Source organism: Arachis hypogaea, chromosome 3 (assembly GCF_003086295.3).
Source record: "Arachis hypogaea cultivar Tifrunner chromosome 3, arahy.Tifrunner.gnm2.J5K5, whole genome shotgun sequence".
Taxonomy (NCBI): domain Eukaryota; kingdom Viridiplantae; phylum Streptophyta; class Magnoliopsida; order Fabales; family Fabaceae; genus Arachis; species Arachis hypogaea.
Window position 1 is genome coordinate 139,107,141 of NC_092038.1, and position 26,444 is coordinate 139,133,584.

General features: G+C 32.6%; 5 protein-coding genes across 5 annotated transcripts; 4 read left to right on the forward strand and 1 right to left on the reverse strand.

Moving 5' to 3' along the window:
• Positions 1 to 523: 523 nt before the first annotated feature.
• Positions 524 to 1,240, reverse strand: LOC112735620 (uncharacterized). Its single transcript, XM_025785146.1, has 2 exons — positions 949 to 1,240; positions 524 to 672 (listed from the first exon to the last, which is right to left on the reverse strand). The coding sequence occupies exons 1-2, from the start codon at positions 1,238 to 1,240 to the stop codon at positions 524 to 526; spliced, it is 441 nt and encodes a 146-aa protein (XP_025640931.1).
• Positions 1,241 to 4,917: 3,677 nt separating this feature from the next.
• LOC112734521 (polygalacturonase inhibitor 2) lies at positions 4,918 to 6,990 on the forward strand. The gene has a single exon (XM_025783871.3). It carries the CDS (start codon positions 5,612 to 5,614, stop codon positions 6,638 to 6,640), a length of 1,029 nt encoding a protein of 342 aa, XP_025639656.1. The 5' UTR covers positions 4,918 to 5,611; the 3' UTR covers positions 6,641 to 6,990.
• A 9,173-nt stretch (positions 6,991 to 16,163) lies between these two features.
• LOC112734522 (polygalacturonase inhibitor 1-like) lies at positions 16,164 to 17,787 on the forward strand. The gene has a single exon (XM_025783872.3). The coding sequence runs from the start codon at positions 16,569 to 16,571 to the stop codon at positions 17,622 to 17,624; it is 1,056 nt and encodes a 351-aa protein (XP_025639657.1). The 5' UTR covers positions 16,164 to 16,568; the 3' UTR covers positions 17,625 to 17,787.
• A 728-nt stretch (positions 17,788 to 18,515) lies between these two features.
• Positions 18,516 to 20,234, forward strand: LOC112734523 (polygalacturonase inhibitor 2-like). Its single transcript, XM_025783874.3, has one exon. The coding sequence runs from the start codon at positions 18,942 to 18,944 to the stop codon at positions 19,974 to 19,976; it is 1,035 nt and encodes a 344-aa protein (XP_025639659.1). The 5' UTR covers positions 18,516 to 18,941; the 3' UTR covers positions 19,977 to 20,234.
• Positions 20,235 to 24,761: 4,527 nt separating this feature from the next.
• LOC112734525 (polygalacturonase inhibitor 2-like) lies at positions 24,762 to 26,076 on the forward strand. The gene has a single exon (XM_025783876.2). It carries the CDS (start codon positions 24,771 to 24,773, stop codon positions 25,842 to 25,844), a length of 1,074 nt encoding a protein of 357 aa, XP_025639661.1. The 5' UTR covers positions 24,762 to 24,770; the 3' UTR covers positions 25,845 to 26,076.
• Positions 26,077 to 26,444: the final 368 nt, after the last annotated feature.

Sequence of the window (26,444 nt, forward strand, 5' to 3'; positions counted from 1 at the left end):
AGGGTAACCTGTTAAGTCGCTAGGTCGCCTTTCAAGAGTAGAATCTTTTTAAGTTCACCACATTCCATGTCCTTGGTACCTCACTCCCATTCAAGCGTTCCAACTTGTACGCCCTCTTTCCGAGTACCTCTCTTACTCTGTACGGACCTTCCCAGGTAGCTACCAACTTTTCTTCTCCTGGGATCGATATCCCGATGTCGTTTCTCCATAGCACCAGGTCATCTGGCTCGAAACTCCTTTTTAGTACCTTGGTGTTGTACCTTAAATTTACCTTTTGCTTTAGCTCCATTTTTGTCAAATGTGCCGTTTCCCTTGTTTCGTCAATCAGGTCTTTCTCCATCGCTTCTTCAACACCTCCGAGAAGCAGCCTCGGGCTTGGTTCCCCGATTTCCACCAGGATTACCACGTCGACCCCGTAAGTAATCCAGAACGGTGTTTTCCCGGTAGAAGATTGTGGCGTTGTCCTATACGATCATAGGACTCAGGCTAACTCGTCTGCCTAGGAGCCCTTTTTTTGGCCTAGTCATTTCTTCAGGCTGTGAAGGATGACCTTGTTTGCAGCTTCCACCTGGCCATTGCTCCATGGGTGCTCGACTGATGAGAATTTCTGCTTGATTCCCATTCTTGAAAGGAACTCGCCAAACTTTTTATTCGCGAACTGCGTCCCATTGTCTGAAATGACAATCTCAGGGATTCCAAACCTAGAGACCACTTGCCTCCATATGAACTTCCGACAGTTTGCCGAAGTTATATCGTCCAACGGTTCTACCTCAATTCACTTTGTATAGTAATTGATGACCACAATGAGGTACTTAACCCGACCGAGACCCACTGAGAACGGGCCCAAGAGGTTGACTCTCGATTGAGTGAAAGGTCGGGCCGCCAGCATTGAGCTTAACTCCATTACTGGGGACTTATGAAAATTGGCGTTCTCTTGGCACTTCTTACACTTTCTCACGAATTCTTGTGCATAGGACATCATGGAAGACCAATAATATCCGGCTCTAACGAGTTTCCTGGCCAACGCCTTTCCCCCGATATGGTGGCCATAGCAACCTTCGCTCAAGACGTAGTCCGTTTGCTCGGGGCGCAAGCACTTCAACAGGGGTTGATCAAACCCTCGTTTATATAGCTGGCCCTGTATCGCTACATACTTGGCCACCTCCCGTCTGACCATTCTAGCACCTTTCTTGTCCTCAAGAAGCTCACCGTTTACTAAGAAACGGAGGATCGGATCCATCCACGAGGGAAGGTCCAGAGCTTGTGTTACGTAGAGAGTTACCGATGGCTCCTTTACTAGTCCTTGAATCAAATATCAGTTTTCCGTGCCTGGTTTTGTGCTTGCTAGTTTCAATAGGAGGTCAGCTCTCGCATTTCCAAGTACTTCTGGAGTAAGGAGTCCCTAGCTTAGTATGTCCCGTTGACCTGGGAGGCAACGATTTGGGAGTCACTGTTGACCTCGACTCGCGACGCTCCGACTTCGTTGGCTAGGAGCAAACCCCCTATCAAGACTTCATATTCCACTTAGTTGTTGGAGACTGGAAAGTCGAACTTGACTGATTGCTCATAAGTCATCCCAACCGAGCTTTCAAGGATTATCCCTGCCCCTCTGAACGCTTGGTTGGAAGCGTCGTCATATGAAACTTCCACCGTGTGTTCGTATTCCCGGGAGCACCACCAACTACCTCGACCAGGAAGTCTGCCATAATGTTCAGTTGCTCAGGTCCGGAATGAATCAGTGGGTCATCTCTGCGCGAACGTGTTTTCGTGTGCTCGCAGGAGGACGCCACAGAAGCTAACCTGCTCATCCGGCGAGTCCCTTCCTCCTCATGTGCTTCCTCTTCCTCAAGCTCGTCCTTCGGGCCCAACAGAAAATCCATTCATGCCAGGTATCCCCACAGACGGTGTCAATGTTCGGTTGCTCCGGTCCGGAACGGATCGGCGGGTTGCTGGAAGCTGGATCTGGATGGGCTTTGGGATTGAGGCAGATGAGGCTCCTTCGAGCTGGCGAGGTGTGTAATGGGGGAGGGGGGGAAGCCACCTGCAAAGACTCCAATGCTCAAATTAGTGTCCGTATAAAAAACAGTAAGGTTAGGATAGGTGACGTACCTCTAGGAAAGGGTAGAGTCCTCCCCCTATATATCCTGTGTCCGAGTGGGTCCCACATAAGCAGACCCTATTTTCTAAAAGCTTCCTTTCAGCTATTCAGGTGCTGTAGCTAGGTGGGTAAAAGGAAATTTACGGGTTGGAGGACCCGTCGGATCGGCAACTCAACACCCGCGTCCGACTCGCCAATAAGCTAGGCCGAAACACTAGCCATGATAATATACAAATTATATACACGAAAAATAATTAAAATTAAAAAATTAGATATTAATTAACTATTTAAAAAACAACTGTTCCTTGCACTCTTGCAGTATGGAAGAATAATTACCTTGAATTATTTGTTTAACCTCATGCTTGTACTTATCATTTATAATCATTTATATATGAGTCCATTTTAATGCACTTATAATATAAAATATTTTATAAAATTATTTAATTAGATAAAATAATTTTTTTAATAATATTAAAAAAATAATAATTTAAAAATATTTATTTATTTTAATATATATAATTTTATATATATAATATTTAAAATTATATATTTATTATATTTAATATTATATATTTATTTTAAAATAATTAACAAATATAAAATAAAATATTTTAAATTATTTTTTATTATTTTTTAAATATTTTTATTTTTTTTAATGCAACGATATATAATTAAATATATATATAAAAGAATTATTGTTTTTTTTAAATTGTAAAATTATATATATCAAAATGTCAAAACACCAACGAAGGGGGCCATCGTAGTGCCATTAACAAAATGAAGGGTTACCACCTGTTTCATTTTACGGATATGGAAATCTTTTGTTCCAATCAAATTAGCCCTGCAGATTTAATATAAAAAATGTGAATAAAGTTGATGGGGTGGAAGGAATGACAGATAGCTGCACGGTGGGCAAGGAACCGATCCGCCCCTGGTGCCTACTGGAAAGATTTAAATGTGTGTTTTGTACTTTTGTTGACAAAGCTCACACAAGCCGGCTAGGTTGAGAAGTTGGTATAAAGAGTGGTTAGAATGGTGAGCCGAGTCGAAATATTGTTGGACTGTAAAGTTAATTGAATGAGCTCACTGAACGGTCCGGAGTAACAATTTAATTATGTGTCAGGTATACAATTTTAATTTTTTTTAAATATCTATTTTGCCATTTTTGGCTATGTTTCTCTCCTGTCTCTCTTCTTTTTTTTTTTTTTTTATCAGAAATAGAGAAATTTAAAATACGAATAAATTATTCTATTTGAGTATTAACTTATTGACATATTTTTTCTCCATAATTTGGTATGATTTTTTTTTTAATTGACAGATGAGTATTGGGTAACATACAAGTCATTACAAAGCATAGAAAATACAAATTCATTTGTGTCACGTCTTGTTCATGAATAAGTTATTAACACATTCTCTGTTGGTTTGACTTTATCGGTTTATCCTTTACAATAATTAATTATAAAATTGAAATTACATATGGAAAAATAGATTGAGAGAGTAATGTCTATCTGGAATAATTATTTCTTTTTCGCACGCTTCCTCTTCCGACACCACTGCATGACCACAAATTAAGTAAAAAAAAAATTATTTGTCTTTTAAAATTTATTTTTTAATCAACTTTTAAATTTAATTACTTTATTATATTATTTTTTTAATTTATTTAATCATATTTTTTAAATTTTAAAAACCACTAATACTTTTATTTAATTTAAATTTTAAAAATACAAATATTTAACACTCATGAGTAACTATTTTTTCATATTTTACATTTTTAAAAAATTATTAGTCATTTAAGTTATTCCATTCATATTAGTTTATTTTCATGTGTAGTTACTAAAGTTCGTTATTGTGTTTTAATTTTTTTTTATTTTTATATAATTTATGATTGTCATTTTTTATTTTTTTGACAAGATAAATAATTATTTATTTATAGTTTTATTTTTTTATTTTTTATTATTCACATAAGTTCGACATTTTTTATTCACAAAATTTACAATTTCAATTTTTTTATTTCTTAATTTCATGAAGAACGTGTATTATCATAGATATTAGTAAAAGTTTATATTCAATATTATATTAACATTCGAAGTGTTGATGGTATGTCTTGTGTGATTATTTTATTTGTATTTTTTATTATTTTATATATTTATAATACATTTAAAATAATAAGACAACATACAAAATATTTTTAGTATACATCTAAAATTCATTTAAATCCATGTTTATATTTTTTTTACATAAATAAATTTTTAACACATCTAAAATAATAAGATAACATATAGAATATTTTTAGTACATATCCAAAATTCATTAAATTTGTGCTTATATTTTTTTAACATAAATATTTTTTTAACACAAATAATAAAAAAAAAAATTGATTCTCTAGGAACAAGGTTGTTAAACAAATTTTTTGGGCCACGCAAATAAAATTAATAAAATAGAAATCTCTATGTACCCAAAGGAAAAGAAAATGTTGTTTGTCATAAAGCAAACATAATCGATAGGCTAATGTTCAACAATATTGTTGCATACATTAATGAACATATCTAAAATTACAAAATTATATACTAAATAATTTTTTAACATATCCGAAATTCATCAAAAAATAATTATGGTTATTACTCTTGTTAATTAGAGGAAAAAAAATTATACATACTGGTCTCAAAATCGAAAAAATTGATTTTGATAGTATTATTTTAATTTTAATTTGGTTAGAGTTTAATTTTGGTTTGTTATTTTTGTTTTGTTTGGTTTAAATTTAAATTTAAATATTTTAATTTTAAGAAGATATAATTTTAAAGTTTAAATATATAAAAAGTTTTTAAAACATAATATCTAAAACAATTTATCACAACAAATAATGGCCAATTAAAAAATAAATTATAATAAATATCTAGTTACATTGAACTAAAAATTCCTCTTTTTATTCATACTACCAAATTGACGGAAATATATTTTTTTATTTTTTTTAATTATTTAATAAAATATAATCTCTTATCTTATATTTTTTAAATGAAATTAAAAAAAATATTAAATCGGAAAACTGCTGAAAAAAATTGAAGGAAAAAAAAAATGAAATTGGCTACTTCTCTCCTCAAGCTTAGTCACCGAAGCTGTTTCAATCACGCGCTCCCCCACTCACAGCCAAATTTCATTAGGGCCTCTCGAAGATGTAAATGTAATTCACTCATATGGTAAACGACAAAAATAACAACTCTAAACGGATAATGCTAACAACAGCGTTGTTCCCACATAGTACAATCTTATACGTGGTAATTTTCCTAACAAAAAATTTAGTATGGACTCCTTATGGTTCAGAGTATCTGTGATATTCCTTTATGGCGGCTTGATATTTGACTGAATTAGATCTAGTGCTGCAGTTCACACCTCTATCCAAATAATAATATACCACCTTCCCCAGTTCCCCGAACAGACCGTGCTCATTGCTTTATAAACACCTTTCAGGCCCCAAACATTTCCACAACAATAATAGCATCAATCCCAAACACAATAATGGCAAGCACCAGTACCATCTCCATGTTCCTTCTTCCCATAGTTCTATTGATATGGGTGTCTCCTGCAGTACTCTCAGAGAAGTGCAGCCCACACGAGAAAAAAATCCTCCTCCAAGTGAAGCAAGAATTCGGCAACCCATCCATGCTCTCTTCCTGGAACGCTTCCACCGACTGCTGCACCAGCGCCTGGGAAGGCATCGAATGCACCACCGAGAAGCCTTACCGTGTTAGCCAAATAGAGCTACATGGGCTGGACCTCCCCGGCCCAGTTGACCTCCCTCCCTCCCTATTTAACCTCGTTGATCTTGATGAGCTCTTAATTTTTGAAATGCCCAACCTAAAAGGCCAAATTCCTCCCCAGATCTCAAATCTCAAAAAACTTACAGTCCTTTACTTATTCAGCACCAATGTCTCAGGCCCAATACCAGAATCTCTAGCCCAAATCAAGACCCTCACGAACATTAACCTCGCCGGCAACAATCTCTCCGGCCCACTCCCTCATCTCCTCCCCTCACTACCCAGCATCAGGGTGATCTTCGCCGACGAAAACCGCATCTCTGGCCCAATCCCTGAATCCTACGGTTCCTTCGCGTCCAAGAGCCTTGTGACGCTGACTCTCTCTCACAACATGCTTTCTGGGAAGATTCCGGCGGCGTTGAAGGGGCTGGACGCGGAGCTTCTGGATCTTTCTTGGAACAAGCTCGAGGGAGATGGTTCGGTGCTGTTTGGGGCGGAGAAAAAGACGGAGGAGATAACCCTTGCTGGAAACATGCTGTCGTTCGATATCGGGAAAGTGGAGTTTGGTAGGAACATAACGAGGTTGAACCTGAAGCACAATCGCATTTACGGGAAGCTCCCGGAGCAACTGACGCAGCTGAAGCAGCTAACCAGGTTTAATGTTAGCTATAATCAATTGTGTGGACCTATTCCCCAAGGCGGAAGGTTGCAGGGTTACTTCGCCATTGATGCTTCTTCGTTTGCACATAACAAGTGTTTGTGTGGGTCCCCCCTCCCTCCATGCAAGTGACCTAATTAACGGTCATCAATCTTCATGTCATAGCTCATGAAAGATTAATTATTCGAGTTACTGCACTAAATAAATGCTTCAACAAATAATTCCGAATGGGTTTGAGGGCCCAACAATCTTCTCACTGTGCCCCTGGGTGTCCATACGCGGAGACAATAATGTTGAATGTTAAGTTTGTGAATTTTAGTGTGTTACAATGAATTTTGTGGCGGTTTATGTTAATAAATGGTTCTAATAAGAAGAAAGAAATCATCAGCGAGTCAAGTTTATCTATATATATATATATATGATATTCGATTTGACTAAAATGATGAGATATTGGGATGAATGTGAGATTTAATTAAGCTCAATTCTAAACTCTTATATTACTTAATCTGTATATTAAAGTATAAAAAAAATCAAATATTTCTGTAATATATAAAAAATGAGTTTGTACTTTTTATAAAATAATACAAAAAAAACATCATAATTTATTGTTTTTTTAATAATTTAGTTATTAATATTTAAAGTGTAAATTAAAGTATGTTGTTGTATAATTAGATTAAAAAAATTAAATTGATGGATAAAATTATAAAAATAATAACTAAAAATAATAAATTTTGTAAAAATATTTAATAATAAAAAAATTAACAAAAAATAAAATAAATTTTAACTTTTTTTTTTCTTCTTAACATAATGGACTTCTAGTATTTTGCTTTTTAATATACTTTTTATGGAGTAAAGAGTAAATGTTTTTTTTCATTTTTTATTAATTAATTTTAATGCAAAATATAGATAAATACATATCAATTATAGTAAGTATATAATAAAATTAAATACTAATATAAAATATATATTAAAATATAAAAAAATATATATTAAAAAATAAATAAAAAATATATTTATATATAAATATATAATAACTGATATTAGTATATAATTTTTTTTGTTTCATAATATTTTTTTATCCAACAGGTTAAAGACTAATTTATCATACTAAATTTTATTTAAGAATTTGTTGTTGACTAATGAATTGCTATAGACACTAAAAAAGATTCAAATCCTCCATATTTATTTAAATGGACTAATGAACTAATTATTAAACCAATCTAATTTAATTTTTAATGTATAATTTTAATATCCATATAACATCTTTGATACATATAACATTTCTCGTGATATACTCTGGGAAAATTATCAGGTGTTTCATGTATGAAGTTGGAACTTTGGCGTTCCAAGTACAGTCAAGTAGCCAGTATCCATTTTGTTGTTTAGCTAGATGGTAACAGACGAAATTAACCTTGGTAGCAAACTTGGAAAGACTTAATGAGACAGCTGAATGAGGTCAAAGCTCCATGGAGTTTGGCTTGGCTACAATTGACGAGAAAAAAAGAATAGAAAAAAAAACATTTTCGGACAAAAACAATTATAAAGGCATGATTAAATTATCCACGAAAAAATTTAAGAGGCAGTAACTTTTGTATTTTGTGGCCAACACTTAATTATTAAAAGAAAAGTAAGTGATCTTTTATTATTGAATTTAATTTCACACAATTAAAAATACTATTAATAACTAATTAATAATTATAAAACACAAAAATTACTAATCCCCTAACACTCCTCATTATCTACCGCATTGAAATATTTAAAGTCGCTACGAAAGAAAGCTTCAAACTTGTCGTTTCTTAATCCTAGTGGTATGACTATTGTGCTTATCCATTGGAAAGTTTCGAGAATGACTGTGGGTTAAAATCATGTTGAGCTAGTTCTCATCACTTTTATATATGTATGTATTGATTTTTTTTTGTTGAGTTAAATTTTAATTTGGCTTTTGAAATTTAGTCTGATATTCAGAATGATTTCCATAATTTTAATGCCTTAATTAGAACTTTTAAATTTATAATTATAGCTCTGCCTTATCTTTGTGATCATCTCTGTTACCAGAATGTTAATCTGACACAATTACATAATATGGTAGACACTACTTAAACGATGACGTGTTGATTTCGCGTCCAAATTCTATGGAAACCACGTCGTTTCTGTTTTTTGTGGGTTAATACAGTGAGAAGAAAGAGAGTTTTAACCTACAAAAATTTAAACGACGTGGTTTCTATAGGATTTGGGCACAAAACCAATACACCATCGTTTAAGTAGTGTCTATTGTGTCATGTAATTGCGCCAGATCAGCAATCTGGTGACGGAGATGATCGCAGGAACAAAATGGAACCACGATTACAAATTTAGAGGTTCTAATTAGAGCCAATGGGACCATTCTGAATATCGAGCCAAATTTCAGGAACCAAATTGATATTTAATTCTTCTTTGCTCGTCTTGGCCCTGTTGTTGTTTTGCAAAAATCTCATTGTTAGGACTCATCCACATGTGAATTGGCATACACTTTCCCCCACGTGTGATGACCTAATATGGTCCCATTGTTGGTGGTATCCGTATCACTCTTTTACAGCGGAGGAAAGTAAAAGTATAATATGGTATGGTTGCCGAGTGCATAATCTCATTAGATAATCAACAAAGGTCTAATTGATAATAAATTAATAAATATTTTTAAATTATATTTTATATTAATTAATTAGTATTAATTTATTATTATTTAAATTTTAATTTTAAAAAATATAAAATTATTGATTATTATACCATACTGATATCTTTAACCAGAAGAGTAACAACTAAGAGCGAATCAACTTTTCGAAAAATTCTCGGCACTCACTTATCTTGCATTAGTAAAAGCTCGTAAAAACTGATCTTTACTAAGGATCCCTAAAAAATCAACTACTAGAGGGACGACCATTTAACAAACATTTTCGAGACGTTATTTATATAAAGAGATAAGCCAACTTCGCAAAGCAGACAGAATATACCACAAAACAGAGAAGAATAGCTATCCTCAAAAGAACGAGCAACGATTTACTCGCCTCCACTATTCTTTACTTTACTCTCATTCTTTTGATTGATTTTTCATTAACTTGAATGTCGGAGTTCTTTTTGCAAGTTTCACGCCGCGGGCACGGTTCCACGAGGAAAGCTTCCGAGCTATTGATCGACCTTTCGCTGGTGTTATTACTCGGGAGTGTATCCTTGCAAAGAACATTTGGCGCCCACCGTGGGGTCGTGTCTCATTTTTCTAACTCTTATAACACGTCTTTATCCCCCTTTTGTACTCTCTTATCTTTTTAGGAATTGAAGTATGACGGACCTTTTAGACGCTCAACAACCTCCTTGAACCAATGCCGACCTCATGGCCGCTAATGTCGTTCTGCTAGTAGAAAATCAGCGGATGGCCAAGCTATTGGTCACAATGCAAAATAATGGTGAAAAGAAGGCCAACAACAAGAGGGTGAATGCCGAACAACACGAGGAACCTCAGTCGGAATCTAATGCAAAGACAGGGGAAACGCCTCCCAAAACAGAAAGACGACAAACTAACCCTTTCTCTGAAGAAATAATGAGCTTCAAAATGCCCAAAAATTTCACACTCCCCATGACTTTGGCACCATACAAAGGGATCGGAGATTTAAAAGTTCATGTCACAAAATTCAAATCTATGATGTTTCTCAATAGCGACTCCGATCCCATTTTGTGCCGATCTTTTCCAACTTTTTTAGATGGAGCTGCCCTATTATGGTTTTCCAATTTGCCTGCAGGTTCTATAACCAGCTTCGACGAGTTCGCCAAGCTATTCATAAATTATTTCGCAGCATCCAAAATCTATGTACGAGACTCAGAGTACCTCAGCACAATCAAGCAAGGACAACACGAGAGCTTGAAAGATTATATGACACGCTTCACAACAGCAGCCATGGAGATTTCTGACCTCAACTCGGAAGTGCAATTACACGCTATCAAGAGCGGCCTCCGACCTGAAAAATTCCAGGAAGCTATCGCCGTCGCAAAACCAAAAATATTGTAGGAGTTCCAGGACAAAGCAACCGGACAGATCGAAATAGAAGAGCTGCGTGAAAACCGGAGGAATGAGAGGGCACCATTCATGAGGGAAGAAGACAAGCCAAATAACAAGACCTTTTTTACTACCAAAATTGGATGTCTAGTGTTTTTGAGTTTGGGGGTTCTTCCAGTGTTGTTCTTAACCATACATAGCCTGATACATGTACTCTTTTACCTGAGAACCCTACCAAATCTCCGCCTGATGGTTGCAATGCCTTGTTGCTTAGCTGCATCTTTTTGAACGTGGAGTAGAATAAGACATCAGCACTACTTCCTGTATCGAGCAGGACATTTTTTACTGTTAGTTTTTCCACACGCACTGAGATCACCACTGGGTCGTCTAAATTCGGGGACTAAGACTTAAGGTCGTCAGCACCAAAACTGATGTGGGCAGATGAGGACAGAACTGGCGGGATTTGATGAGATCCTTCCATTGTCATCATAGATCGGTAGCTTCTCTACCTGGCTGTATTAGTAGTTCCACCTCCAGCAAAGCCACCTGAAATGTAGTTTATAACTCCCTTGGAGGTAGGATTTTCGACTGGACCATGCCATGTTCCTTTTTCTTTGCGATCCGAGCTACAGCTCGGCCTGTCTGTGTCTCTGGTTGATTCTTTATAGTTTCTGGAAGTGACATATTTGTCAAGTAAGCCCTGCCTTGCTAGTCTCTCCAACAAGTCTCTTGCTACCACATATTCATCAGTAGTGTGGCTGAACTTTTGGTGAAATGCACAATGCTTGTTTTTGTTGACGTACTTCTGGTCTTGGTACGTTTCTGCTTTGCTGAGTGGCTTTATTAATTTGCTGTGTAGTATCTCTTTAATGATGTTTTCCTTTTTGTTGTTGAACCTGGTATACGAATCAAATTTTGGAGTTAGTTTAGAAGGTCTTTTAGAGTCCTTATTTTGGGACCTGTAAGGTCTGTCCTCCTCCTTCCGAGATGGTGGCTTTTCGCTCCTCCGAGCTTCACGCAACTCCTCTATTTCGATTTGTCCCGTTGCCTTGTCTCGGAACTCCTCCAATGTCTTTGGTTTCGCGACAGCTATTGCTTCCTGGAACTTTTTGGGTCAGAGACCACTCTTGATGGCGTGCAACTGCACCTCTGGATTGAGGTCAGGGATCTCCATGGCTTCTATTGTGAAGCGAGTCATGTAATCCTTCAGGCTCTTGTGCTGTCCTTACTTGATCGTGCTGAGGTAGTCTGAATCTTGCACATAGATTTTGGATGCTGCAAAGTGATTTATGAACAACTTGGCGAATTTGTCGAAGCTAGATATAGAACCTGCAGGTAAGTTAGAAAACCATAGTAAGACAGCTCCCTCTAGAAAGGTCGAAAAAGATCGGCACAAGATGGGATTAGAGTCACTGTTAAGGAACATCATGGATTCAAATTTTGTAACGTGAATTTTAGGATCTCTGATCCCCTTGTACGGTGTTAAGGTCATTGGAAGCGTAAAATTTTTTGACATTTTAAAATTCATTATTTCTTCGGAGAAAGGATTAGTCCGCCGTCTTACTGTTTTGGGGGGTGCTTCCCCGTCTTTGCATTTGATTCCAACTGATGCTCATCGTGTTGATCATTGTTCACCTTCTAATTGTCGTCCTTTCTTTCGTCATTATTTTGCATTGTTGCTAATAATTTGGCCATTCGTTGATTTTTTGCTAGCAGAACAGCGTTAGCGCCCAAGAGTTCAGCGCTGGTTCGATGGGCCTGAGGAGTCTCTGAATGGTCCGTCATGCTTCAACCCCTGAAAAGAAGAGAAAGCACAAGGCCGATATATGGGTGTTATAAAAATTAAAGAAAAATGAGGCGGGGCCCCACGGTGGGTGCCAAATGTTCTAGAAAGGATACTCCTTCCGAGTTATATGTCGGCCTCACGTCAATTCTAGTGTGCCTGATAGCTTGAGCCAAACTAGAAATATCCTCCTGAACTCGGACTCGAGCGTGGTACCTGCAAAAAGGACTCCGACGTCCAAGTCTGTAAAGAATTACTTAGGAAAAAGTGAGTATATGATCAGTGAAATGTTTGTATGGTCATCTATTGTTGTTGTTTTATGATCTCTCCCCTATCATCGTCGCCCCGCCTGATTTATAGTTTGATTGAGATGGAATCATTCGTCGGTTAGTGACGCATTTCTCGTGACCGACGTGAAGACAAGATTTTAGGGGAAAGACTGGTATATGTTGAGAGATTTTTTCGTTATTTTTAATTTTGAGTTGAGCTGACCGAAATATAATTTGGTTGGTTCGATGTATAAGAGATACGATACAAGTTGATAATAAAAAATAAAAAAAAGTACATTTTAAACGTAGGAATGCAATTTTTTATTTTTTGTAGTGGGAACCAAAATATATATTTTTTCTTTCGATTTCTTTTCTTTTGATTAAATTTGTGTATATTTTCACTTATATAAAAGTAAAATATTTTTTTAGATTTAATTATTTTTTTCATTAAATATTTATATATGTTGTTTTTAATTTTATAATTAGATCTTTATTAGTGTAAAAATATTAGAATTAATAAAATATTTATCTATAAATTAAAAATACCTACAATTAATAATTTAATTAAATCGTTGACCAAATATTTTTGAAAAGAATATTCTATTAATTTTATTATTTTTATATAAAAAAAATTTAAATACAAAATAAAAACAGTATATAGATTTAATTAAAAAAATATATACATAAAATTAGAAACATAATTACAAATATAATAAAATTATAATGACTAAAAAAATAATTAAACAACGCAAGTCATTAGAAGCAATTTTAAATGGGTATATTGAAAGATCAAAGTTGATATCTTCACTTATATATGAAAATTGCTTAACCATTAATTGTTAGACTATATTTAATTTTACTTATTTGGTTTTTTATCATATTAACATACTGAGCAATGTTAAGAGAACAATACCATATTTTGTTATATTTGCCTTGAAATGCGATTAAGTAGAAATCCATTTTCAAAGTGGTGAAAGGAAGCTTAAAAAATGTGGTTTGTTAAGGGAGTTATTATGATCCATGTCAAGTGGCTGCTTTGTGCTTATCCGTTTGGAAATTAAAGCTTCGAGAATGGTTCTGTCGGTTCAAAATAATCACGACTCACGCATTCTCATGAGCTGCTTCTCACTTCCATCGTAATTTTACTTTTGCTTGGCCCCGGTCGGCCCCGCTGTTGGTTTAATTTTCTACAGTGAATTCTCATATATTTAATTTAATTCATTAATTTATTATTATTTAAAATAAAAAAATTAATAAAATAAAAAAAATTAATAAAATAAAAAAGTGGAATTTCATTACGACTATGGCTACAAATACAAAATTTTTTGGCATACAAATCATGCAAGTTAATCCTAATCCAACAAAATATACTTGAATAACGTGCGCATAAAACCATGTTCCTCTTTATATTTGGCGTTCCTCTTTCTTCTTTTCCTTTTTTTTGTGTTTTTTCTCTTTTTTCTTCTTGTATTTCATTTTTATCATAGTTTTTTTTATTATTATTGTTGTTGCTGCATTTTTTTCTCTCTTCCTCTTTTTATTGATTTTGTAATATTATGTATTTTTTTTGTTTGATTTTTTTTCCCAAAAAAATTATGAGAATATGAAATAAGAAGATGAAGAAGAAGATGAAAAGGAGGAAGAGGAAGAATTTTGAATTATGCAGAACTTATTAGCACACATACACCGAAAATTATTAAACAATACATTCAAATATCTTCGTATTACACCCAAATTTGCTGTATACAGAAAAATGTTTCTTCTAATGCTGCATTTTTTTTTTCTTATTTCTTTCTTTCTTTTAGTTGAATGAATGTAAATTCATCATTTTTCAAGTAAATTTTCAGCATTATGTATTTTTTTATCTTCTTTATTTGATTTTTTTGTTTTTATTTTTGTTAAGAGAGTAAAACAAGAAGAAACTTGAGAAAGTAAAACAAAAAAAAAGATGAATAAGAAAAAAAAGAAGAAGATGGTGATGATGATGAAAAAAAGAAGCAACAGAAAAAGAGGAAGATGAAGAGGAAAAATTTGGAATTATGCAGAACTTATTAGCACACATACACCGAAAATTACTAAACAATACACCCAAATATCTTTGTGTTACACCCAAATTTGCTACAAATACAAAAAAATATTTTTTCTAATACTACATTTTTTTCTTCTTATTTTTTTCTTATTTCTTTCTTTTTTTAGTTGAATGAATGTAAGTTCATCCTCTTTTCAAGTAATTTTGTACCATTATATATTTTTTTATTATTTAATTTTTTATTTTTATTCTTATTAAGAGAGTAAAACAAGAAGAAACTTGATAAAACAAGAAAAAAAGATGAATAAAAAAAAAGATGATGATAACGATGATGATGATGATGAAAAAGAAGAAGAAGAAGAAGAAACGGTAAAAAATGAGGAGAGAGAGAAGAAGAGTTTTGAGTTATGTAGAACTTATCATCACTTATACACCAAAAATTTTTAAACAATACATCCAAATATCTTCGTGTTACACCTAAATTTGTTGCAAATATAGAAAACTATTTTTTTTAATGCAAAACTTTTACATTACATTCAATTTAAACCATTAACAATGAACAATAATTTTCACAAATAAAAACATTATTTACCTACAGAATCATAAACTACTAACAAAAATATTAATTAGAATTGAGCCACACCTCAGTCACTTGATTGGATTTAAAATAATCAATTTTGTTTTTGTTCAATTGACAATTTAAACTTGTATTATTCATTATCTTCAACAATGAGATAACTAATAATAGAGGAGAAGGAGGAAAAGAAAGGAGAAAAAAAAATTTCAATAAAAAAAATAAAAGGAGGAAGAGAAAATGGTGTTGATAATGATGATAATAAAAAAAAATTTATGTGCATAAATATAAATACCTTGTAACGATTTGTATGTAAAAATTATTTATAAAAATTATTTGTACGCGGAGAATAATTATTTAGAAGAATTTGATCTAGGATAATGAAATATTAAGACATGTTAGGTCTTAGATATCAGTATAAGAGATTTAATGTTAGGGCATTATTGTTTCGAGAATTTCTTACATACCTCATTATTTATATTTAGTCTTAAGAAGATTCGAAAAAAGTAATATTTAAGATTTTTAAGTTGATAAATATGTAATTTGAGTTTTTATTTTGTTTTGAATAAATTTTAAAAAATAATATTTAAATAAAAAACCAATGTAGGTAACTATTTCATATTGAGAATGTTTAAAAAAATAATATCTAATATTTTTTTAGTAGGATTATATTATGTGTATACTAAAATCAGTTATTAAAATTAGTTATAAAATACATGCTAAAATATAAATATAGGTTAAAAATAAATTAAATCACACATATATTTATATATTTATACATAAATATATTGTAATTAATTTTAATAGTTGATTTTAGGGTACGAATAGTATTTTTGTTATTAGTACTATATCAATCATATAAAAAAAATTCAAGTGTACCAAAAAGTTTTAACTGTTAATTTTAATTATTATATATTATATATATTTTTTAAAATTGAGATTAACGATTAAAACAATTAAAACATCAGCATTTTTGGTACACTTAAAATTCTTCCAATTATATATAATTATTTCACTTTGAACGGACCATCACATAATATTGCTCCCCAAGACGCCAAAGGCTTGGTTCTAAGTAACAATGACTTCGCAAAATGACAAAAACACGTGGATGTGCCAACAATCCATCTGCACCCTTAGAATATTTTAATATATATTTCAACAGTGGCTCTGCATTATGGCATAACAATATGCCATTAAAATTTGTCCGGCACATGTGAAGACTTCCCAAGGTTATATATGCACGTATTCGATAGTCTCGTATGGCGGCCTGCTCATAGTGTTGTACAGCAGGCAATACTTTTGTGATTCGGAATAATATACCACCCAGTTAACCCAAAAGTCCATTCTCATTGTCATATAAACCACCTTTGAGGTCGTCAATATGATCAAGCACAAACAAATTAAAACAATGGCAACCACCAATATCTCCATGTTCCTTCTTCCCATAGTCCTGCTTCTCATATGGGTGTCTCCTGCAGCACTCTCAGAGAAGTGCAGCCCACATGAGAAGAAAGCCCTCCTCCAAATAAAGCAAGAACTGGGCAACCCAAGCAAGCTCTCATCCTGGAACGCATCCACCGACTGCTGCTCTTGGGACACAGTACAAGTAGGATGCTCCAACACCAAACCTTACCATGTCAGTCAACTAGAGCTCTATGGGCTGGACCTCCCCGGCCCAGTTAACATCCCTCCTTCCATATTCAACCTTCTTGATCTTGAGGAACTCTCCCTATTTGAAATGCCCAACCTAACAGGCCCAATACCTTCCCAGATCACAAACCTAAAAAAGCTTAGCATCCTCTACATATTCAGCACCAGCGTCTCAGGCCCGATACCAGAGTCCCTGGCCCAAATCAAGACTCTCTGGTCCATTAACCTCGCCGGCAACAACCTCTCCGGCACACTCCCTCCCTCTCTCCCCTCACTACCAACCATCAACGTGATCTTTCTCGATAGTAACAGGATCTCCGGCCCAATCCCAGACTCGTATGGTTCTTTCACGTCAAAGAAACTGGTGACGCTGACTCTGTCTCACAACTTGCTATCGGGGAAGATTCCGGCGTCGCTGAAGGGGCTGGACGTGTATTTTCTGGATCTGTCATGGAACAGGCTTGAAGGCGATGGGTCGGTGCTGTTCGGGGCGGAGAAATCTACCGAAGACATAAGGCTTGCTGGAAATTTGTTTTCGTTTGATATCGGGAAAGTGGAGTTTGGTAGGAACATATCGAGGCTGAATCTGAAGCACAATCGCATTTACGGGAAGCTCCCTGAGGGACTGACGAAGCTGCAGCATTTAACGAGATTGAATGTGAGCTATAATCAACTGTGTGGACCCATTCCGCAAGGGGGCAGGCTGCAAGGCTACTTCCCTATTGATGCGTCTTCCTTCGCAAGTAACAAGTGCTTGTGTGGGCCACCCCTCCCTCCATGCAAGTGATCTCGGGTTGAATGAGTACTTGTTCGCGCTTGTTATTCACTTCTTCTGTGTCAGTGCCATTGTTGTTACTTGTTAGTCATCAAATGGAGAAAATTTGTAGGTGGACAAAAAATATATACCATAATAATAATTTTTATAATAAAAATATTATGTATTTATAAAATTAATTATTAAATTATTATATATTTATATATAAAGATATATTATTTAATTTATTTTTAATATATTTTTTATATTTTATATTTTAATATATATTGTATATAAACAATTATTTTTTATCTATATATTATTATTATTATATTTTATTATTATAAAATATAATTAATTTTTAAAATATTTAATTTATAAATTAAAATATTAAAATATTAATTTAAATAATAACATAAAATATAAAATTTTATTTTTTAGGTTTTATATTTTAAAAGAATTAAGTAATTTTTTTATTAATACAAACGAAATATTTTTTTTATATATAAATATCAATAAATAATTATTTAAAAATATACTTCTCATATATTTAGAAGTAAACTTTTATGATATTCATAAGTAAAAAAGGTTTTTTCAATTAATACAGTTATTATAAAAAAAAGAAAAAGTATAAGTAAATAATGAAAAAATTAAACAATGTAAATAATAAATATATTGGATGTTCATTTTACTAGTGTACGGATGGTTATTTTAATATTAAAATTTAGAGGGTTAATTTGGAGGTGTAATGTGTTTTTATTTGATTGGTGGTTATTTATATTGTTCAACAAAGTTATTGTCCCCCTAGCAAATATAAGTAGACAATGAAAATACTAAATAATGTAAACAATAGATATATCAAATGTTCAATTTACTAAGTGTGCAGATAATTATTCCAATATTAAAATTTAGATAAATAATTTAAAGATATAATATATTTTTATTTTGCTAGACTAATTTTAGAGTTAATTTTTTATATTATTTACAAAAGTCATTTTTTATCTAACAAAATTCTTTAATTATACCTTTTTTTTTAAATCATTGTTCATATTGTTCACAATACAATGAGTATTGTTTGCCTATTCTTTTCCTTTTCAGATACCTGTTGTCATTGGTTCCAATAAAGTAAATGGAGCACACAGAAAATTTTCCAAAAGGTTATGCCTATCTTTGATATTCTACTATATGGCGGCTTTATATTTATCAGCTAGAGCATATAGGTAGTATATAGAGCAGGCCACACCACTCTAGCAATAACATACCACCGTATTCACTATTAACCCAAAAATGGATTCCTGACATTATATAAAGTCATATCAGGCTCTCAGCACTTGAACAACAAACAAAAGAATGGCAAGCAGCAGCACCACATCCATCACTATATTTATTCTTCCCATATTCCTATTGACATGTCTTTCTCCTATAGTACTCTCAGAGAAGTGCAGCCCACACGAGAAGAAAGCGCTCCTCCAGATTAAGCAAGAACTGGGCAACCCAAGTATGCTCTCCTCTTGGAACGCATCCACCGACTGCTGCTCCTGGAACGGGATACAAGTAGAATGCTCCAACACCAAACCTTACCATGTCAGCCAACTAGAGCTCTATGGGCTGGACCTCCCCGCCCCAGTTAACATCCCTCCCTCCATATTCAACCTTCTTGATCTTGAACAACTCTTCTTATTTAAAATGCCCAACCTAACAGGCCCAATACCATCCCAGATCACAAATCTCAAAAAGCTTAGCATCCTCTACATATTCAGCACCAACGTCTCAGGCCCAATACCCGACTCCCTGGCCCAAATTAAGACCCTCTGGTCCGTTAACCTTTCCGGCAATAACCTCTCGGGAAAACTCCCTCCTTCTCTCCCCTCACTACCAACTATTAGCGTCATCTTTTTCAAAGGTAACAGGATCTCCGGCCCAATTCCCGACTCGTACGGTTCCTTCGTGTCGAAAAACCTGTCGTCGCTGACTCTGTCTCACAACATGTTGTCCGGGAAGATTCCAGCGTCGTTGCGGGGGCTGGACGTGAGTTTTCTGGATCTGTCATGGAATAAGCTTGAAGGCGATGGGTCGGTGCTGTTTGGGGCGGAAAAATCGACGGCGGAGATAACCCTTGCTGGGAACTACTTGTCGTTTGATATCGGGAAGGTAGAGTTTGGTAGGAACATATCGAGGCTGAATCTGAAACACAATCGCATATACGGTAAGCTCCCAGAGGGGCTGACGAAGCTGCCGCATTTGACGAGATTGAATGTGAGCTATAATCAACTGTGTGGACCTATTCCGCAAGGGGGCAGGTTGCAAGGGTACTTCCCCATTGATGCATCTTCCTTCGCAAATAACAAGTGTTTGTGTGGGCCACCCCTCTCTCCGTGCAAGTGATCTCCTATGTCCGAGGCTCCTAGCCTTAGGAGGGTAACTTTTGGTGGAACTGGAACACAAGGATGATGAAATTGCGATGTAATCTTTGCTGATTATTGTGCAAGATATTTTAAGTTCAAAATTCGTACTTTACTTTCAAATTAGAGGTTACTGTTCTGTATAATATATGTCTTACAGTTGCTAGTTGCAACATCAGTTAAGCAATATGTAAATTCAATCTAAGGATTTTCAAAGTAATGCACGTGTTTAAACTTTAAACTATTTTAGTAAAAAAAATAAAGTTTATTTTATATCAAAACTAAAAAAACTAGATCAAATTAAAAAAAAAGAAATTACATATATTTTAAGTCACTACTCATGATAAAAATAACTAAAATTAATTACAAATTCAACAATGGTCATGTATCTTGTTGCAGTTCAATTCAAAAAGTAATTAAAAAAAATTGATCCGATAGAAATAAATTTTTTGGGTAAAATATTATTTTGGTTCCAATATTTAGGGTGAATTTTATTTTAGTTCATAACGTTTTAATTGTCCTATTTTTATTTCAAAACCTTTAAAATGATATCGATATTATCATATTATGTCACTGTCAAATCTTTCACTAACACTTAAAGAAATTAATATACTATTAATAATGCTTTTGTTAAAACTATGTTTACTCAACCTCTTTTTTCACTTTCATCCACTTAATAAGCCAAAATTTTATTTTTCTACTTTCTTTTTCTTTTTTCTTAGATCTCTCTTGAAGAATTAATAGTGTAAAAGAAAGAAGAAGAAAGAAGTAGGAGAATAAGATTTTGACTTATTGAAAGGGGGAAGATAGAAGAAAGGAATTGAATAAACATAATTTTAACAAAAATATTATTAACATTACATCAATTCCATTTATTGTTATAGTAAAAAATTTAATGATAAAATAATATTTAATGTCATTTTAAACGTTTTGGGATAACAAAATTTTTTAAAAATTAACAAAAATTATCAAAATTTTAGACTTTCAGCACAATTTTTGTAGTTAATATTAACAAAATTTTTAAAAATAATTAATAGTACAAACTCAAAATAAGAAACTTGATTCCTTATAAAAAAAACAGAGTTACTCAACTAAGAACAAGTAAGAATGAACAATAACTTCTTAGATTAGACTTCAATATTAAGTGCTCACCTAACTTAGCAAGAAAAAATTTTCAGAGTCATGACACAAAGCAAAAAATATATTAAAAGAGTTTGATATATTAATGACTTTTTCTCTAAGTTAAACTCTCTTTGTTATTTTTCTTAATGGCTTTTACATATTCCTCACATATTTGTCTTTTTCCATAGTTGTCGAACCGGTAATTAAACTAGTTAAGTTACTAATTTACTGATTTATTAGTTCAATCAATAAATTACTGGTTGAACCCGTAAAACCAGTCTCACGTAAATAAAAAATATAAAATAATAAAAAATTGAACATTAAAATTTGAAATATATATTTTCACTAATATTTTATGAAAAATCAAGTCTTAAATTCTAAAAATAACTAATATAAAAATAAATATAAAATTTGTGAATACTACATATTACAATAGTATTTTAATTTGATACAATAAGAGTAACAATTAATTCACAAAGCCTATTATCTAACTATAATATCAGTAGATTTTAACACTAAAATAAAAATAAATAATCTTAATTATAATACTAGCATTAAAATAGATCAAACAAATTAATAAATTTTTAGTGAAAGATAAATTAAAAAACCTAATTAAATATTCAAAGTAAACATACATTCAAGGAGAATAAGTAACTATAATGCTATGAAAAAACCATATTTGAGTAGTGGTCACTTTTTTTGCCTTCAAATTTTATTGACTGAATGCCCTTTTGTATAGGTGTATTGTTTTCAAAAATTAAAGATGTCCTTAGTGACAATTTCTATATCACAAAGACAAATCATGGTTATCTTTTTCTTTCAGAATCAGAGTGAGTGCAGTGGTAGAAGTAGTGAAGGTGCAAAACACGGCACAAACACAAGGTTTATAGTAGCAGAAAATCATGGTTGTGCTGTCCTTAATATCTTTTGTTTCTTTTTTTTTTCTTTTATTTATTTTTTTGTTAGTGGATATTTATTCTCTATTAATCAAATCAGCACCATTAATTTTTAATGTCGTCCAAATTTCATCCTTTTTCCTTCCATCAACGTGATAATATATATATATATAATTTAGTGACGGATCCAAAAAAATTTGATAGTAGGACAAGGCAAAATATATATATATATATATATATATATATATATATATATATATATATAATAATAATTTTTATAATAAAAATATTATGTGTACATAAAAATTAGTTATCAAATTATTTATTAATCATTATGTATTCGTATATAAATATATGTATTATTGTTTAATTTATTTTTAATGTGTATTTTTTATTTCAATATATATACAGGTAGTTATTTTCGATATAAATATAACATGATTAGTTTTTATAATATCTAATTTTACAAATTAAAATACTAAAATAATCATTTATAAATAGGATAAAGTATATTTTTTGTCCTTAAAGTTTGACAAAAGTTTAAAAAATATCCCTAAATTTTATTTTGTTTCAATTTTGTCCCAAAAAGTTTTTGATTTGCATCAAATATACCTTTGACGGCTAATTTTTCAAAAAATTTAAGATCGATTCAATAACAATTTCATAAGAACAACCCCTCAACATAAGCAAATCAAGCATAATTTTTATGTAATATTGTTATATTGGTGTTAAATTTTTTGAAAATTTAGCCTCTAATAGTATATTTGAGAATTGATCATTCTAATGAAATTTAATATAAAATATCAAAAATTAAGTAAAAAATTATTATAAGATCAAATTTAATAATTTAGTGGGAACAAATAAATATTATTATCATATACTACTCAAAAGAATTTGGAATCGTAGTGGGGGCGATTGCCCCACACTAAGTATATACATCCGTCTATATATATATTTGAGCTCATTTATTTTTACCCAAAAGTGTGCATATATAAGCTTCATATATCAGCAAAGAATGACCATCATGAGACTTATTTAGAAGGTAGGTAGTTTGGTCCAAGTTGTTAATCCATCTAAAAGCTTATCTGCATTCATATCATTAAATAATGAGTTAAATTTTTGCTATTATACCATCACATTTAATTAAACAATATAGATTCATTAAACAATCTTTTGAGTTTTCAAATCCAATCGAATATGTTTGTTATCATAAAAAATAATATTATTATTTTCTAAATTTAAGATAATAAAAAAGGAAAATTAATGTATTAATTAATTGAGTTAGCTTATTATAACCTAGAGTTCTTTTATTTTAGATTTATTAGGTATACACATACGAATGAATTAGTAAATCTGGATAATCAATAATGTAAGTTGTTTCTAGCCGACACAAATTGCTGGCACCCTTAAAACATTACTATATATGGAAAAAGGATGACATCATTTAGGACCAAGGATGACATCATTTATGACCACTTGAAAATAGTAGATGTCATCAGTTCAAACTCGAACGCAAATAAAAGGCTTGAAAGTGGAGATCAAAAATGATTAGTTGCATGACCTTCTTACAAGTTACAACATATTTAATATGTATTTTACTATTTTATACGGGTTATGTTAGGTAATTAATAATTTTTTTTAAATATAAATAATTACTAATTAAATCAAAATATATTATACTTTTAAATTATATATCTTAATTTTAATATTAGAATAATTATCTACATACTTAATAAAATAAACATATAATATATTTATTGTTTATATTATTTAATATTTTCATTATTTACCTATATTTTTTTTATAAAATCTTTACAATAGTAATTTTTTTTTTAAATAATGAAAAAAAAAAGGTTATAATCTAGTTGCCGCAATTGCCAATTATTGGTGAGAACAACAAACCATATGCATAATGTGGACACAGCTGTCGGACGATTCTTAGCAGATATAGAAATGGTCATCAAGCTTTTTGGACTGGAATATCCAACAATAAAAAAGATTTACATACATAGCAACATTATATATATATATATATATATATATATATATAATTAATTTTTAAATAAATTTGTCTTTTAAAATTTTTAAATTAATTATGTTAGGTCTTTTGTTATTTTATTTGTTAATAGTATCAAAATTTATTAACATAACACGTTAAGTAACACTCTAAATCTCTATAATACATTTAGAAGTCTTAATTAATTATTAATAAAATAAATTTATAAAATTAGATTAAATTAAAATCTAATTGAGAGAAGAACTTGAAGTATTAATTTCTTCAATTTGAGATTGATTTAATTTAGTATTATAAATCAATCATGTTAATAGTCAATTAAGATTGTTAAATGTGTATTGAAATATCATTTAACGTGTTATATTAGTAAATTTTGACATTATCTATAAATAAAATAATAAAAGAACAAACATAACTAAATTAAAATCTTTAAAAAATAAATTTAATTAAAAAAAATTTTCAAAAATCAATTTAAAAAATGAACAATTTTTAAAGGATTAATTTGACAATTTATTCCATTTTCGTTTGATGGGTTGCATATAGCAATAAGTTATGGCAGGTCACCACTGCGCTCCCACTAGATAGCTAGTTTCTTTGATGGCTTTTGTGAAGCGCAAACACGATTTGACCGTTTTGTCGATTATTTGGGTCAAAAGACATGTGGTATATCCATAACGAAAACGAATGCATGCAATGCATCTCCAATATAATAACAAAGTTAAGAAACTATTTATAGAGGAGCATAATGCCTTCATTTCTCATCAAATACAATAAACTCGAATCAATCATAATAATGATGCATTCCTCAACCATATTCCAGATCTGCTTCCTCCTCCAACTAGTGCTAACAGCACTCTCTGCTTCAACAACACAGCGATGCCACCCTGAAGACCAGAAGGCGCTTCTCCAAATCAAGAAGGACTTGAACAACCCAGCCGCCCTCTCCTCATGGCAGACCACCACCGACTGCTGCCGCCACTGGAAATTGGTGAGCTGCGACAGAGGCAAAACCCACCGTGTCAACTCTCTCAGCCTCGAAAACATAGACATGAACCCTCACCCTCTTCCCATGCCAGCTTCTGTCTCCGCCCTCCCTTACCTTACCATTCTCGGATTCGGCCCCGGCAACTTCACCGGCCCCATTCCAAGCTCCATCGTCAACCTCAAAAGCCTTCACACCCTCCAGGTCACCAGCACCCTCCTCTCCGGCACCATCCCGGAGTTCCTGTCCCAAATCACCACCCTCACCGACTTAAGTCTCTCCTTCAACAATCTCTCCGGCGAGATCCCCGCCTCCTTGTCTCGCCTCTCCCACCTCCAATCCCTCGACTTACAGTCTAACAGCCTCAGCGGACCGATCCCGGACATATTCGACTCCTTCCCAAACTTCACGTTCTTGTATCTCAGCTCGAACCAACTCTCCGGGAAGATACCAAAGTCGATGGGGAATATAAACGTGACGTATTTGTACCTGGACAACAACAAGCTGGAGGGTGACGCTTCCATGCTCTTTGGGTCCAAGAAGGACACGTGGACGATAAACCTTGCGAATAATAAGAAGCTGGCCTTTGATCTGGGAAAAGTGGAGTTCTCGTATGAGCTTCAAATATTGAATCTGAGTCACAATGAAATCTACGGGAACATCCCGGAGGTACTAACGGCGGTGAGAGACTTGGTTTCGGTGGACCTGAGCTACAATAATCTGTGCGGTAAAATTCCAACCGGATTGTCCAGTATCGCCACTGCATCTGCGTTTGCTCATAACAAATGCCTCTGTGGCTCTCCGCTTCCAAGCTGCAGTAGGCGCCGATCATTTTAGATCGATCGATGCAGCATCAACTGGACGGGACTGCATAATTTAATACTAATAATCTTATGTGGTATCCATTCCTTCTTTAATTTGCAAGGAAGCATTAGCATTAGACAGAAGGATTTGTTTTTTATTATTACATTTTGCATGCAATAAATAATTAATGTTATAATGAAGTCAAAAGGATTCTGACTTTCATTTCCGATGTAATAAAAGCTAGAAAAATTGCGTCTTTTTCTTATCTTATCCTTGTAATCTGTGTTCATCTTTTTTTTTTTTTAATGATTTTTGATAAACATTTGTATTCATCTTTGATTTCCAAATTATATTACAGTACTTTTTATACTTTAATTAATTAGCGTCATCATGATGGTGATAACATTCCTAATTAGAACTAGAAGCTTGCAGATCCTAAGCTAAAATTAAAATTAACAAAGAATGTTAGAAGCTAATTCTTTAATTAGTAAAAAAATAAAAAATTGACTAGTATATATTAATTTAATACAAATAAAATAAATATAAGAAAATATTGATCACTAATTTTTTTAAATGAAAAATGAGCTAGTTATCTATCGGTTTACAATAACCTTGTGCTTTATTTATTTTAAA